General features: G+C 31.2%; 1 protein-coding gene across 5 annotated transcripts in view; it reads right to left on the bottom strand.

Moving 5' to 3' along the window:
- Window positions 1-306: 306 nt before the first annotated feature.
- The window catches only part of CEP85L (centrosomal protein 85 like), a 142,556-nt gene continuing 126,577 nt past the window's right edge, over window positions 307-16,285 (bottom strand). For all 5 annotated transcript variants that reach the window (XM_031964359.1, XM_031964361.1, XM_031964360.1 and 2 more), the window contains 3 exons: window positions 9,252-9,359; window positions 8,728-8,956; window positions 307-4,949 (listed from right to left, as the gene is read on the bottom strand). In XM_031964359.1, coding sequence (XP_031820219.1) covers window positions 4,786-4,949; window positions 8,728-8,956; window positions 9,252-9,359 — 501 coding nt within the window. In that variant the 3' untranslated portion in view covers window positions 307-4,785. The remainder of the gene's footprint in view (window positions 4,950-8,727; window positions 8,957-9,251; window positions 9,360-16,285) is intronic.

The raw sequence follows: 16,285 nt of genomic DNA, 5'->3' as shown, positions 1-16,285 counted from the left end.
TTTTGATTGGCTATAGTAAGATGGCATCACCCAAGACCTCTACAGGGGGTGGAACTGTAAGGCTAAGTCAATCCCTATCAGTGCCTTTCCCTGCTTGTCTCAGAGAGAATTATAATCTTATCAATATTTCAGGTTTCTCTGCCAACATCCCCTTTCTCACAGCTCTCATTCCCCTCCTCCCTCTCCCCCCTCGCCAATCTCACCTTCCCATTTACTCAGGACCTCAGAATAAATTTAAATTTGAACGTTTCAAAGACAACTCTTGAATCAATTAAATTCTCATATCAGTAATTGAAAAGAAGCAAATAGTTTTGTAAAAAATTTATTTCTCTGTAAATACAAATCCAAACATCAACAAACAATACTCCAGTGGAAAAATACTAGCCATTAACATTGAAAACTTTCTTTATATTTAATAAATAGAACTTTGGCATTCAAAATTCTAGCTGTAAACCCTATTTTTTATAATATAAAACCCCCCAAATACACACACAAAAAAAACAAATACAACCCCTTTACATAAAGAGGCAAGAATGATAGGCCTGAAAGCATAAGCCATCCAGTGGCTTCACTTCCTTTTTTTTTTTTTTTTTTTTTAATAAAAAAAAAACAGTGACTGCATTTCAATTAAGTCGTGACAACTGTATTTACACATGAGGTATTCTGAATGGCTCAAAAACTGAACCCAATTTCTAAAACTACCAGTCATAGAGACTGATCTAATAATACACACTGCTGTGCTTTTAATGTAACTGTCAAGCACCCTACTTCTCACACCTATGCAATACTGTAATTGATAGATACAAATGAATACATTCTGATGGAGATTTCCTGCTCACTTATAAAAGTCAAGAGCTCAGCTCCAAAAACAAATGCCTAGGACCTACTCCTATATTTATTAATTATTTCTCCTTGTTAGGGAAAAGAAAAAGCTTAAGAAAGTCTAGTTAGAGAAGAAACAAGGTGCAATAATTATCGACATTCTTAAAGCTTATGTAAAATGGAAATGAACAAGTGTACTGCAGGCAAAAAGGCACAAGGGTGCTGACTGTATACAACTGTGGAATTAATATTGCTAATGAGTTATTGATTTGGAAACCTAACCATGTTCAATATTAATATTTTAATTAAAAAGGATAATTGCATCCCAAAATTGGTTTTCCCCCTCTAAGATAAATGCCTTTATGGAGTAACAAAGGTTATAGATGAGCAAAATTCCACAGCAAGATCATTGGGGGTTAGAACAGGTATAGCTTTCTCTTTACATACTAAGTATGAAAGCTTTTCTCTTGCTTGTGGAAAACAGACAATGTCAAAAATGTAAAGAGAATTAACTTTGGCTCTTGTGGCTGCATCTACTGGCAGTTTCAAATTGTTTAGCCTGAGTTTGGGGGTCATTCTAAGAATTGCTTATTAATTACAAATATACAATGATACAAACTAATACAACAGATGCCAATAATGCAAGCTAGATGTGTATTAAAGCACAACTACACTACAAAAATATGTACAGTTCTGGGCCTTAGCTGTTCTTTGCTCAAAGAATAATTACTGATATTTTAAAGTACATTTTTAAATATGGAATTTCTATAAAAATATGCTCAGCAAGTCCTACAAATTAATCACAAAACTATACATAGGTTAATAAGCCCATAAGACAGAACTGTACAGTATCCATTAGGATCAATTTTTTTCCAGCCCTTGAGATTGTCTCTTGATAGTTACTGAAGAAAATTATCATGACTAATGGAGTCTAATACATTGTCCATGACTAAAATTGGTTTCACTAAATTATGCCACCATTAATATTAAACAACTTTGTTACTTATGTGAAATGGGTCTACAAAGAATTTTCAACCAGATAAACAATCCAGCATATTTTACACCAACAAAGCTTATTCTTCCAATCTGATAGGTCACTGTAAATGAATACAGATTTGCCAAGAGATCAATAATACCAGAATGTTTGCTGACATGAAATGAAAGATAACTATTATGTCTGGTAAATTAGGTAATCTGATCTGCATGGATTAATCTAAACCTTTGACTGAGACACCAGCCTCTTATCTTCTTGTTTTAAAGTGAAGGAAACAAATTAAATTCACTTCAAAAATCAAATGACTAATATTCAAAGGGGAATATACTCTGAGTATTAAAAGGCCCTATCTAAAGAGCAAGCACATTTCCAAGTCACAATAGTGCATTAAAAGGTTTTCTGAAGCTAAAGAGAACCTTCAAAGCAGGTTAAATTCAAATTCTGAATATTTTCTTTTTTATATACCATTGCAATAATTTCTGAACATTTACAATTTCAAAGTTCAAGGTGTTCAATAAGAAATAGTTTAAGATGATTTCAGTTCTACAACTGAAGACAACAGTACTAATCTGCCTGTTTTCTATTAAATTTACTTTTTAAAAAATGCTCACTATAAAGTTACTTTAGTGCAAATTAATTCTACGCTTTAACTTATTAAACATTAACTTATTAAAATAACAATGCCCTGAAAAAACTTCATGACAATTAAGCCAAATGAACAAACAGATCTAGAAAAGGTTGACTATTGGGATAAAAACAAACAAACAAAACAATGGGGGAGGGAAAGGAGGGAAAAGGAAAGAACCAACACCCAACAACTTATTATCAAACAGTATAAGAGATATTTAAACAAGATCATTTGGTGATCTAACTTGTTGATTGTCTAGCCCAAGACCAGTGACTTTCCCTTTCCAAGAGCTGGGAATGGCCTATCCAAAGAGATTGTATTTATTCTATCTGCTTTATTATTGAGGCATTTTTCACCAATGCTAAAAATGTCAATTCTAAAGAATAGAGAGATAATAATAATGAAATACCCACCCATTATAAGGTTTCATTTTTGTATCATCTATTTAGATAAAAATACTACTTTAGTGCTTTATAATAGAGGTGAGCTTCCCCCCCTTAAAAAAAGAAAAAATAAATCAAACACATTATTTATTCTCTCTGGTGCCTGTATCATGCCATATTATATTAAGATGCAGAGGAAGATATCATTACTGAACTGAATTAATGAGTCCTTAGTGGCTGAGTTAGTATCTCCTTAAATCACCTCAGTTACTAGCAAGGGAGTATTTTATACAGGCACTGGGCAGAATCCAAGTTGAATATATTAGAATTGTTACTTGAACTAAAGCTGCAGAACATTTTATATGTGAGGCCTGCCTCTAAAAATAATGTGACCAATACTTTAAAAAAAAAAAAAAAATTCATCAGATTGAATATGTGAAAATTAAGTTGCCTGAAAATAGTGACCTCAAAAACAGATACATGGCTATTTCAATGATGCTTCCTTTGCTCAAAGCATTTGTGGACTTACTCCTTATATTTACTTTACTTACATAGTTTTTATAAAACAAATACTAGCTTTTTAGTAATTTGGTTCTAAATAATTTTTGGTCATTTTCTAAAAATTAAACTCACCCTCCAGTAATGAACCTTCCACAGTAAAGTTAAGTGTGTGTCAAAAACTCTGAAGGCAATGCCAAACGATTATTTTCAAAAACACATTAAGCAACAGCTGTAACTTTGGGTTAAGTGAATAATGTTGAATTAATTTGGATGCATAAAATTCAATTAGGCTTTTAAAAAAATTATTCATGTTATCTTAAGACTCATATCTGGTATAAGTTAGAGAACTAGTATAGTCAAGCTAGTACTTTAAATAAAGGAGCTGTCTCAATGGATGAATGCAATAAATTAAAGGAATCAGCTAAGTATAATCTGTATCTTCTTTGTGTTGGCGAACATCCAAATACATTACAGCTAACTTTTTCAATAGCCTTCAACTTGAAAAATTTTTATGTGCTAAGAATATGAACCAAAGCTAGTATTCTTAATTTCCTTTCTTGATGACTACCTGCAACCTTTATGCAAGAAGATACTGAAGGATTCTCTTCTGATTTTTAACTATAAAGTATTATGTTCACAAAGTTCTTTACAGATGAACAACTTACCTTGCCCAACAAAGAAAAATCAAGCAATAAGTATATGAAGATATTAGCAAAAACTAATGCTAAATATCTCCTTTGCTGGAAAAAAACACAAATGCTAGAAAACTCACCCATGATGATGAAAAGGTATTTTATCATATCAAACTTTTCCAACTGTTATAGGTAGCTTGAAAGCATACTAAAAAGTAGATCACTTGTCTACATACTACTCTAATCCTAACCCCAAAAACTGCATCTTTCAATTACATGATTGTTCCAAAAGCAAAAGCATCTTCCATGACCCTGGTAAAGGGGTAGATGTAAACCTTGCTTCATTTAATCTTTGAGCTTCCTATATGTGCAATACGTCTTTTATCAGAAGGAACAATAAATGGAGATATAATCAGTACCTTCCTTGGAACCTTTGTTTAAACTCCAGAAACCTTCATAAACATTAAAATGCCATGGTATTTAAAAAAAAAAACAAAACCCTACCTCTTTATTTAAATAGCATTTTTCACAGCTTGGTCCTACAATCAGTAGTTTTGAGAATATTTTTTTTTCCCTTGTAGATTTTATCGTACTTTTCAAATGGTGATTTGAATCATTTGAGTTTTTTTTTCTTGATTAAATAAATTCCATTATTTCCCAGCCCCATAGTTCCCTACACAAAAATGAAACAATACACAGAAAAATCTATATGCAGGTCAAATAGAAATGCAATCTTCCAATATGGCTCCTGAACAGAAAGATGAAGAATAGATAACACAGCAGCACTGAGCAATGAGTCATTATTGCTGTGGGACCAATACTTTATCATTGGGTAATGCAGTTGTCTCCCATGTCCTGAGCATAGCGGTCAGATATCATAGTCCTTAATTCATCAATCTCCTTCCGTAACTGGCACATGTCTGATAGTTTTTTAGTCAGTGATTCTGGGCTGTGGTCATTTTCAGTCTCTTCAGTTGAAGAGCTCATAGCTGTGAAAATAAAATAAAGAAAAGTAGAGCTTCCCACATTTTTAATACTATCTTGGAATTTTCAACTATTACTTCCACAAATATAATGTTATATGTTAAAGAGTCAAAACTCAGGTAAAAATTACACATGAATTTTCAATCTAGAAAGAAATTAGATAATAATCATTAATTAGCACTTCTAATTAGCACCCGAAATTTTGTTTCCATTTTAGATCATTATAGAATATTCAGATAGTTGTTAAATTCAGTATTCAAGTATATTAATGTTTTCAGCAAATTTTTAAAATATTTTACATAATCATGCTATTTTTGTAAAAAATTTCAGAAAGAGAATAGAATCTATGATGGTGCAGATATATAAGATTCAGAATTGTTTGAAAACTGGATACCAAAATTTGTCACTACTGACAAGGTCAACTTGGAAAGGTCTTTGTGGTACTACTCCAAGTTGAGTAGATTTCTAATTGACCCTCTACAATTCAATATTTTCATTAATGACCTATAAAGGGTAGAGAGGAAGTGCTTATGAAATTTGAAAATAAAATAAAGTTACTAGCCAAGATGGTATATGATATCTAGGATGCAAAAAGATCTGACAGAGTAGAATGATTAGCTGAATCAAGTAGAATTGGATAATATTAAAATGCTAACTTCCAAATTAAATTACCATTTAATTTATTCTACTGTATCCAAAATAAGAATTACAAGACAGAATGTTGGAAAGAACAATAGTGTTAAGAGTCAGAAAGAAGAGTTTGAAATCTTATTCTTGGACCTGGATAAAAAAACAAAGCAAAACAAAAACAAAACAAAACAAAACAAAACAAAACAAAAAAAAAAAACAAAAAACTGTTCCATTACAAAACAGGAGATGTGTGTAGCTAGACTGTCATTGGTCTGAAATGATCTGAGTGCTTTTATAGATGAGAGCTCAATCAATATGAATAAACAATGTCATTTGGAAGCTAAAAAAGTTGTTTTGATTTTTCTATGCACAGTATTCAGAACAAAAAGTTAATAGCCAAAATAGACAATACTCTGGTCAGAACATATCTAGACTATCATATTCAGTGCTGTTTACTACATTTTAGAAAGGACACAGGTGAGCAAAGAGAGAGCCAGTGAGAAAAAACTGAAAGAACTAAGAATGCTCAGCCCAAAAAAGACTTTAGAAGACATAATAGAGATTACATTTCTGCTTGATAGAGGTTATAGAAAATAAGATTTAGGCTTAATCTAAATAAAAACTTGCTAAAAACTACAGCTGTATAAAAGTGGGATGGGCTACTTCAGATCATAGTTAGATTCTCACTTACTGTAGGTTTTTAAAGCAAAGGATGAGTGCCCATTTGTCAAGATAGGCTGGAGAAGCTCAGATAGAGCTATGTCCTCTGAGGTTATCTTCCAAGTGAAAATCTGTGCTAGGACTAAATGTCCTCTGAGGTCATCATTCTAAGTGAAAATCTTCACAGATACTCTGAACTATTGTGTAATGTATTAAAATTCAGAAAAGAAATCCTTAGTATCTTCTCTCCATATTCAAGCACCTGAACCTTTTCACTTGGAGCAAGATGAATAAAGATGCACATGCAGAGCGGGCAAAGCTGGCATGTATGTATCTTACTTCTTAAAATGCTTTATAGTAAATTGGGTTTAGTGACATTAAAATATTAACTTCCAAGTTAAATTAGCTAATTTCCATTGTATCCAAACTAAGAATTAAAAGGCAGTGTCAGGAGAGTAGAAAGAACAATGCTTTTAAGAGTCAGAAAGACTACCTACTAAAGTTAAGTTTCCTTAACAGTAAGATGGAGTTTTAAACAACAATTTCATACTCATCTCAGAATGATGTCATAAAACTGCTCTGTAAACCTTAAGCTATTCTAAAAATGGTCATTCTAGTCACAATCTGTGAACTTTTAACTACTCAACAAGAACAGACTGACTTCTAAAAGGAAAAATTAATTAATTTCTAACAGAGATCCAGCCCTTCATCAAGTAGGTAGATTATTTGTGGCTCTTAGTCATTCACTCTAGTATTGCCCTGTGTATGTAGAAAAAAATGAAAATTACTCCACGTCAACTACACTAGGTTAATCCAACCAATCTCAAATTAAATTGTAGTCTATTCTATTCAACTTTCATGTACATATCCCTACTATATCATAGTTAATAATTGTATGTGGTGAGTATATCAATTTATCTGTTTCTGATCCATTCTATTTCAAATATTACAGGACTCGAGGCCTTTAATATAAACCATTTTTCATCATCATCACAAAGCTTTTTTGTTTTCTTTTAGGCTTTTTTGGGGGAAAGGAGAAGGTACAGAGAGGGAAGTGAACCATAGGGTTCACTTTGCATTTGAATATATCCTCAGTAGTTTGTTGCCTAACACTTCTATGTAGCAAAGGTGCCAGATGGTTCACTTATAGTTTCTTGCGATACACAAGAAAAGTTGTTTTTAGGATACTAAGGAAATAACCAAATGTTCTTTGGGTCTAGAAGGCCACAAAAAAACAAAGATCATCCTTCCAGTGAAAGAATACCTTTATTTCCTCCTCTTTAACAACCTATACTTCATGTTTTTTCCTAAATATAAGTCCATCCCACACAGTTTTGTCAACAGTCTTTGAAAATTACTATAATCAAAAGCTCTATTTCCTTTCACTCAAAATGGAAATGAAATTATCTAAATGCAACTATTCTGATCCTCTAACAAGAGAAAGATTTACAGACCTCACACTCACCTAGGCAAGTAATTAATGTATATTCACTGAGAAGGGAAACATTACCATCAAATATCTTTAGGCAACAGAGATAAGATGCCAATGCATTCAATTTAGCTTGTATCATGTATTTATGGTTAGGTCATCAGTACATAATAGTGAGATAGGAAATTAACTATTCTTAGCATCCCCTTAGAAATTAATAAAATAAAATGTTTTAAAATCAAGTGCTTTAAATAAGGTCACTGGCCACATCAGAAAAATAAATATCATTTAACTCCCATTCTGATCACTTATCCTTAGTGTACCTTTAGTCTTTCAGAAAATCCTAATTAGTCACAATGACCTCTAATGCAAGCAAGATTTGCTAGTTCTGCAATACTGAAACTGACTTGAATTTGCATCAACTATTAGACTGTCAATGAAATAAGAAATCACTTCAGAACTTCAGAAACTAAGTTCAAATTATACGTGGATCTGTTTTGTTCTTTAGGACAGTGTAATTTTATTCACGCCACAAAGATAATAAATGGCATAGCAAAGAGGTGTAGTAAAAAGAATTTAAAGCTATGGGTGAGAAGATTAAAGAACAAGATAATCTTAACACTGACACTGACTTCAGACATCACTCAGAGATATCCCCTTCATTTTAAATACAAAGAATCTGAGATCAAGAGAGATTATAAGATATGTAAGAGGTCACAAAAAAGTTATGTGATTGATTTAAGCTTAAAACTGACTGAAGCCTAATTCCTTCTCTAGTTCTACTATAGCATTGTATGAGGAATGGATTCTAATACTGCACTGTCACTGTCCAAATAACTTTAGCAAGTTAGTTAACTTCTCTGTGTCTTAGAGTCCTTACTATAAATAATAAAGAAATGCCAGATTTCATCTTAACTTAAAGATGAAATGAGACAAACATTAACAAGGAGCCATTTTGTTACATAAACTTAAAGTACTATAAGAGGGAATATAGACCAACTAGACACATTCTGTTGAGGTGAACAAATTTCTGATAAAGAAGAAAAACCCAAGATGTTACTTACATCTGATTCCAAGCAATAATGAAAGATTAGGCTCCTTGCCCTGAGCTCTCTGATTAAGAATACTGCACAATGCTTTCAAGTCAAACAAACAATGGGACATTTCCTTGAATAATTGGTCAACCATGTTCAAATTCAATAGTGGCTGTAGAGATAAATCAACCTGCTGCTTGGACTGTTTCTCTTGCTGTTCTTCCAAGAAAGGAGAATATTCTTCACTTAGTCTTTGGTTCTACATTGGAATAAAATAAAAGAGTGAGGAGTTAAATGAAAAAAGAAAAACACAATTAAAAAACATAATAATATTAATTTTAATTAACAAAACATATGGGACAAGCATTCTAAAACAACTACATTTCTTTAAGTGTGAATTTAAGTAATTGGTACAATGACACTGGTTACACATGAATAGTCTTAACCAAAAATTAAGAAAGGGTCATTTTCATTTATTTTTACAAAAGGTAACATCTATTTAAATGAAAATAGGTAATTTAAATTTCAAATGTAACCTGAGTTTCTGTACTCACTTCAAGTAAAGTTTCTGTTAACTTCATAATAGTCTTTTCTTTTTCTTCTAGCTCTTTCTCCATTTTCTGAGTTGTCAATTTCTCTTGACCAAGTTTCTCTTGCATAGACTAGATAAGAATCAGAAGGAATAAATAAATGTCAATACTGAAAGCTGAATATTAAACCAAAGACACAAGGAATTTTCTTTTTCTTTTTTATATTCTTCACCTTTCTTGTAATCTCTAGGTTATACAGAATTCTCAACAGAGAGGTAAAAGACAAAGCTTTTTCTTATATAAAAAAGAATGGGTTAAAAAAAAATATGACACCTTAGACCAAGTTTAAATATTTTATTCTGAAGAGATCCTTTTAAATAGCAAAAATATTGTAAGGACTAAAATATGTCTTTTTTTAATGACTAACAAGATAAAATTATTTTAATTTTTTATTTTTCTATTATTAACAATGTACCAAATCTTCCTTCCTCTGCATGCACTATTTTCAGCAGCTGATTTTCTTGCAAAATTCACAAATCAAGGCCTATTTTAGCTCTCTTTAATCCTGCATTCTTTGGTTTTGAAAAATTTTGACTTTATTTATATAAGCACAGGATACAGAAACCTGAGGTAACATTATTTTAAAAATCTTCACTAGAGCATCAAGAAGGATATTTTAATAGTATCTGGCTCTTTTCTGTTAATTTAATTTTCAACTATAAACCTAAGACCAACTTGTCATAAAATTTGCAGAAATTAATGAATGCTGGGGGGTTTCTCATTGACTATCAAAATCAATATGTACAAGAAGTAGAATTCCTTTATTAACTATTTTTAGAACTATATTCAGTATTTTTAAAAATACTTCAGAAAAATTACTACTTGAATACCAATTATTCTATTATGAAGGGATTCCTCCCTCCCCACCCATGGCTTCATATCTGGATTAAGCATAAACACAGACAGAATGGAAATTACCACTAATTAAGTAGAGATTTTTAGAAGAGCTTATTCTTCTTAGAATACTTATTTATTCATCTCAAAAAGTGATGTATTTAGAACACTTCATAACTTTTTTTGTGTCATGAACCTTATTGACAATCTGAAATTTAGACCCCTTTTCAAATAATTTTTTAAATGCATAAAATACATAGGATTACGAAGGATAATGATTCTAACAAAATATACTTAATAAAAAAAATTTTTTTTTAGTGTACAAATTCTAGGTTAAGATTCCTTGATCTAGAGAGCTTTGGCTTTTTTTTCCCCCTGAGGCAATCGGGGTTAAGTGACTTGTTCAGGGTCACAGCTAGGAAGTGTTTAAATGTCTGAAGCCAAATTTGAACTCAGGTCCTAACCACCTAACTGCCCCAAGAGCTTGTTTTTAAATTTGATCCCCAGACTGTCACTGGTTAAATCCAATGAATTATAAAGAAAATAACATTCTAAAAGGTTTACAGATTGTGACATATAGGAAATCTAATCCAACAAGTCTTAATAATTTGGGTCAAAAAGAACATGTTCTATCCAAGAACATAGGCATTTGTAAAACATTCTACTAAAAGTGAATCTTAAAAACATGGAGAGTTCTACTTTTTATGAAGGTTTATGAAATATACATTTGATCAAACAAAAAGAGTTATCTGGTATTGTTATTGCTATTAGTTCTAAGTAGGACAACTCCTTACATCAAAACCAACATGGTAGGTTAGGCAAATAAGTTTCAAGGGCACTTTGCAAAATATAATTTAATACTGGAAATGGCCATATACAAGAGATAACTGTTTCTGAAGAACAAACTGCTATATGATTTCTAGCTAACAAAGCTATTTTTATTTGATAGATATACTTTACTTGAAGCATCAATGCTTCTCCATTCTGAACTATGTGAACTTATAAAGTTTACCAAAGTCAAATGGTGATTTAAAAATAAAACTCTCTAAATTAAGATTACTTTTTTAAAAGTATCATATCATTACTTATTTATAAAACAAAAAACCCAAAGGATGCCTGAATTAACAAAGAATATTTCCAATTTCTTGTACTACCTTCCCTCCTTTATATTTAAGATAGAAACAATTTAAGGTAGAAACAATTTTACTTCAGGAGGGTGTACTGTTAGTGTGTCTTGCTTCTATCTTCATATGGATACAGTATACTAAGTGTCTAATTATGTCTTAGTTGTACTGGAAGGATAAACAAAAGAATTTATCTTTTTCAAACATTTTACTTGCTACTGATCGCTGATTTTTTTAATAGTTCATGTCAGCTACAAATTTAACTTATTCAGGTCTCCATTTAAAAAATATCATCATGAAGGTTCTAAAACTGTTACTATTAATTTAAAAAAAAAACTTACTATTGATGTAATTTTATCTAAATAAGGTATGGTTGCTAGTGTTAAATTTTTAATCAAAAAGTCAAATTTTATGCGAAACTAATATACTTAAATGTTGTTTGATCCTAGAAATCAAGTCTCAGTTTCTCACATATAAAATGAGAGTAATAAAATTGTAACTCAGTGTAACAGTAATATATGTAAAGTGCTTTTGACATCCTAAAGAACTAGAAAAGCTATTTATCATTTGTTCATAAATTAAATGATCCATTCTCTGTAAAATACAGAATTTAAAATTATTAATTTGCTCATAAATAACATGTCAAATTTTTTTAACAATGGAAATATAATATAGATTACTAAATGCTATTCTAAGTATCTCTAGTCACCATTGGTTTATATCACCCATATTCAGAAACAAGTTTACTAGGTTATTAGATGCAGATATTCATTTGGATCATCATTTTCTAAAAAGTTGGAAAATTAAAGTTTTGAAGTAAAAGTTTAGGTAGCTTTCCTCTATATTAAACATCTCAAGTAATGAAGTACTAGATTTAAGTTGAATAACATTTAATTTTTATATTCTTCTATTTCAGGATGGGAGAAGGGAAGGAGAGGGAGAAAGAGAGAGAGAGAGAGAGAGAGAGAGAGAGAGAGAGAGAAATATCTATGTCCCATTTTGACCTTTCCAATCTTTTTACATATAACTCCTCTTCATGTACCATCCTATCCAGGCATTCTAATTGTTAGCTGAATATAAGATTGTGTTTCACATAAAATATATGAAGGATTTTCAAAATAAATGTATATTGAACATAAAATATATGAATTTAATTTTAAAATGTCAGGCAGATGCTCACTTCTAGCCAGGTCCTCATTTCCACATCCTTACCCCCAGTAGGGATAGCCTCTCTGAGGCCTACTTCCCCCCTTTATAACAGACAATAGCTGCAGACCATCTGCTCCCATCACTATGCCCAAGGTTCTCAAAGTCTGCAACCTGTCTTCTTACTTGGCCTGTCAAATGCTAAATGCCCCTTGGTTTTTCTATTTGCCATGAAACTGAATGTCTCCTTAAATGTTATCTGACAGAATTAGAATCTGAGCTTGTTTAGAGTAGGGAGTCCTGATTTTCTATTTGCATCCCCAATACTTAGCAGAGTGCTTGCTAAATACTAAGCACCTAATACATTCTTTTCCATGCCATTCAAAATACTTTTGAATAACACTAACAATAATAAAAAGTAACTATAAACATTAATAGCTATCATATATTTGGAGCTTTAAGTTTCACAAGTTGCCTTAGCTACTTCATCTCATTTTGATCCTCACTATAATTAATTTCTGAGGTATGTACAATTTTTCCCATTCTATAGATGAGGAAACTGAGGTAAACAAATGTTAAGTGACTTGCTCAGGGTTACACAATACCAAGCATATGAGTCAGGATTTGAACTCTGGTCGTATATTCAGAATGCCACCTAAACATCACTAATATTCATATATACATGAAGTAAAATATAAAGATTAAAGAAAATGGCAAATTACCTATATTAAATCCTTAAAATTTTAGTTCCATCTATTGTTACTTTAGTCTTCCTTTTTTACATTTTTTTAAATTGGGTTCATGTTGTCATATTTTAAACATGTATTCTCTAACTAGCATAAAAAAACAAACTCCTTATCATCACAATAGTTCCTTGAAGCAACAAAATATAAATTTCCTTTAAAAATGACAAATGTTTACATGAAGGTATACTTAGGAAAAAGTCTTATTCCTCTAAAATGAGCTTGATGAAAATTAAGTTTACTTTTAAAAAGTAAGTACCTAGTTACACTAATTTTTCAAATTTAAGTTTTGATATAAAAATTATTAAATTAAATGTGAGAAAAGACTAAAGAGCTCAAAGAACAAAGTAATTTCAAAAATATAAGAACAAAATTATCTCACTTTGATAAAAAAAACTATAAAACTATAAGGAAAATTGATTTATTAATAAGTACCTAAATAATACAATTAAACATATAATAGATATGTTATTTTGTTACAATATTAATGGCATTATACTAACCTTTCATATAGTATTCTGTACAATGTAAAACATTTAGTAATAATTATATATGTCATCATTCCAGGAAAATAATTACAATTTAACATACCTTTTTGAAAGCTATTACATTTGATTTTGTGTGTTTGTGTGTGTGTATGTGTGCCCACATGCACTCATTAAGTCCTTTTTTTTTTTTTTAAATATTCCCCTGATTCCAGGAATAAAATCATATTGGCCAGTATAGTCAAACAAAATGGTATATGAAAAAGAATAATATATAAAAAGCCTAGAATGATAAAAGTGGAATAAATATGCAAAAAATGAATGAAATTAGTGGCAAGGTAATCGTAGAGGAAAGATCAAAGCAGTGGGGAAAAGTGGGAAGCTTTCTACAAAGGTAAGATTTGAGCTTAGTATTGAAGGAAGCCAGATAAAAACACAAAGGCAGAAAGGCAAAGAGAGCCAGTATAAAGTCAAGAGAGCCTAGGAGTTAGAACATGGAGCATTAACCTGGCATATCTGGACCTATGAGTGCTCAGAAGGAAATGAAATGTAAGAAGATTTGAAAGGTAAGAAAGCATCAGGTTATAACGAATTTTTTAAAATTAAAAAAATTTATTTCATTATTGTTCGGTAAGAAATGACCAACGGGATGATTTCCGAAAGGCCTGGAGAAACTTATATGAACTGATGCTGAGTGAAACGAGCAGGGCCAGGAGATCATTATATACTTCAACAACAATACTATATGATGATCAATTCTGATGGACCTGGCCATCTTCAGCAATGAGATGAACCAAATCAGTTCCAAATAACGGTTTGGTCATGTATACTTATTGTGTATTTAATTTATTCTTTAATATATTTAATACCTACTGGTCACCCTGCCATCTAGGGGAGGGGATAGGGAAAGGAGGGGAAAAATTGGAACAAAAGATTTGGCAAGTATCAATGCTGTAAAATTACCCATCCAGATAACTTGTAAATAAAAAGTTATTTAAAAAAATATATTTATTTCCTCATCCTACCATTCCCCCTTCTCAACCATTTTAGAAGAAAAAACAAATACCAAAAATCATATAACAAAATCTATGATTCCGATTAGTTTTGGATTCTGAAAATTTATCATTTAAGTACTTACATGGTTTCAAAAGAATACCACATCACAAAACACTTTTCATGTAAATAAAGTCATATCTAAACAACTTGAAAAATATCAATTGCTCATGGATAGACTGAGCTAATAATAAAAATAACAATAACCTAAATTGGTCTACTTATTCAGTTCAAGTTGCCAAAACATTATTCTATAGAGTTACAAAAAATAAGAAAAATTCATCTGGAAGAACAAAAGGTCAAGAATATCAAGGGAATTTTTTTAAAAATGCAAAAGTTAGTAAGCCTAGCAATACCAGACCTAAAACTCTATAAAGCAGTAGTCATTAAAATCATAGAGTACTGCCTAAAAAAACACAGTGGTGGATCAACAGATTTGATACATGTGGCAGTAATTAATGACCATAGTAATCTAGTATTTCATAAATCCTAAAACTACAGCTTCTGGGATAAGAACTCATTATTTCACAAAAATTGCTGAGAAAATGAAAATAATATGTCAAACTAAGCATAGACCTACATCTCACACCCTATACCAAAACAAGATCAGATAAGGTCATGATTTGGGGGCAAAGGATGATATCATAAGCTAGTTAGGAGAGCAAAGGATAGTACACCTATCAGATCTTTGGAATTTATAAGCAAAGATAAACTTGAGAACATTATGAAATGCAAAATGGGCAAACGATTACATTAAATTAAAAAGATTTTCCACACACACTAAAAAAACACAGTCAAGATTAGAAGGGAAGCACAAAAATGGAGGAAGAGGAGGGATGGGGATTTTAATCAGTGTTTCTGAGAAAGGTCTCATTTCTAAAATAGATGAGAATTAGTTCATATTTTTAAGAATACAAGCCATACCCCAATTGATAAATGATTAAAAGTCTTTAAAGGGAAGCACAAAGCTGGGGAAAAATTTTTTTTCTAGTCAGAGTCTCTGATAAAGGCCTCATTTCCAAAATTTATAAAGAATTGTGTGAAATTTATAAGAATACAAGTTATTTCAGTAGATAAATGGTCAAAGAATATAAACGGACTATTTTTGGATGAAGAAATTAAAACCATCTATAGTCATATGAAAAAATGCTCTAAAAATCACTATTAGAGAAGTGCAAATTAAAACAACTTTGAGGTACAACCTCATACTACTCAGGTTGGCTAAGATGGCAGGAAAACATAATGACAAATATTAGAGGGGATGTGGGAAAACTGGAACACTAATACATTGTTGTTGGAGTTGTGAAATGATACAATCATTCTGGAGAGAAATGTGGAACTATATCCAGAGCTATAACACCTTTGATCCAAAATGTGTATACCCTTTAATCCAAAAATGCCACTTCTGGATCTGTACTCCAAGGAAAATATAGAGAGGGAAAATGGACCCATATGTGCAAAAATATTTGAAACAACTATTTCTGTGGAAGTAAAGAACTGGAAATTTAGTAGATGCCCATCAACTAGGGAATGGCTGAATAAATTATGGTATGAAAGTAATGGAATATTATTGTTCTATGAAAAATGATAAACAAGCCAATTTTAGAAAGGCC

This window comes from Sarcophilus harrisii, chromosome 4 (genome assembly GCF_902635505.1).
Source record: "Sarcophilus harrisii chromosome 4, mSarHar1.11, whole genome shotgun sequence".
NCBI lineage: Eukaryota > Metazoa > Chordata > Mammalia > Dasyuromorphia > Dasyuridae > Sarcophilus > Sarcophilus harrisii.
This window is presented reverse-complemented; position numbering and strand designations above follow the sequence as displayed.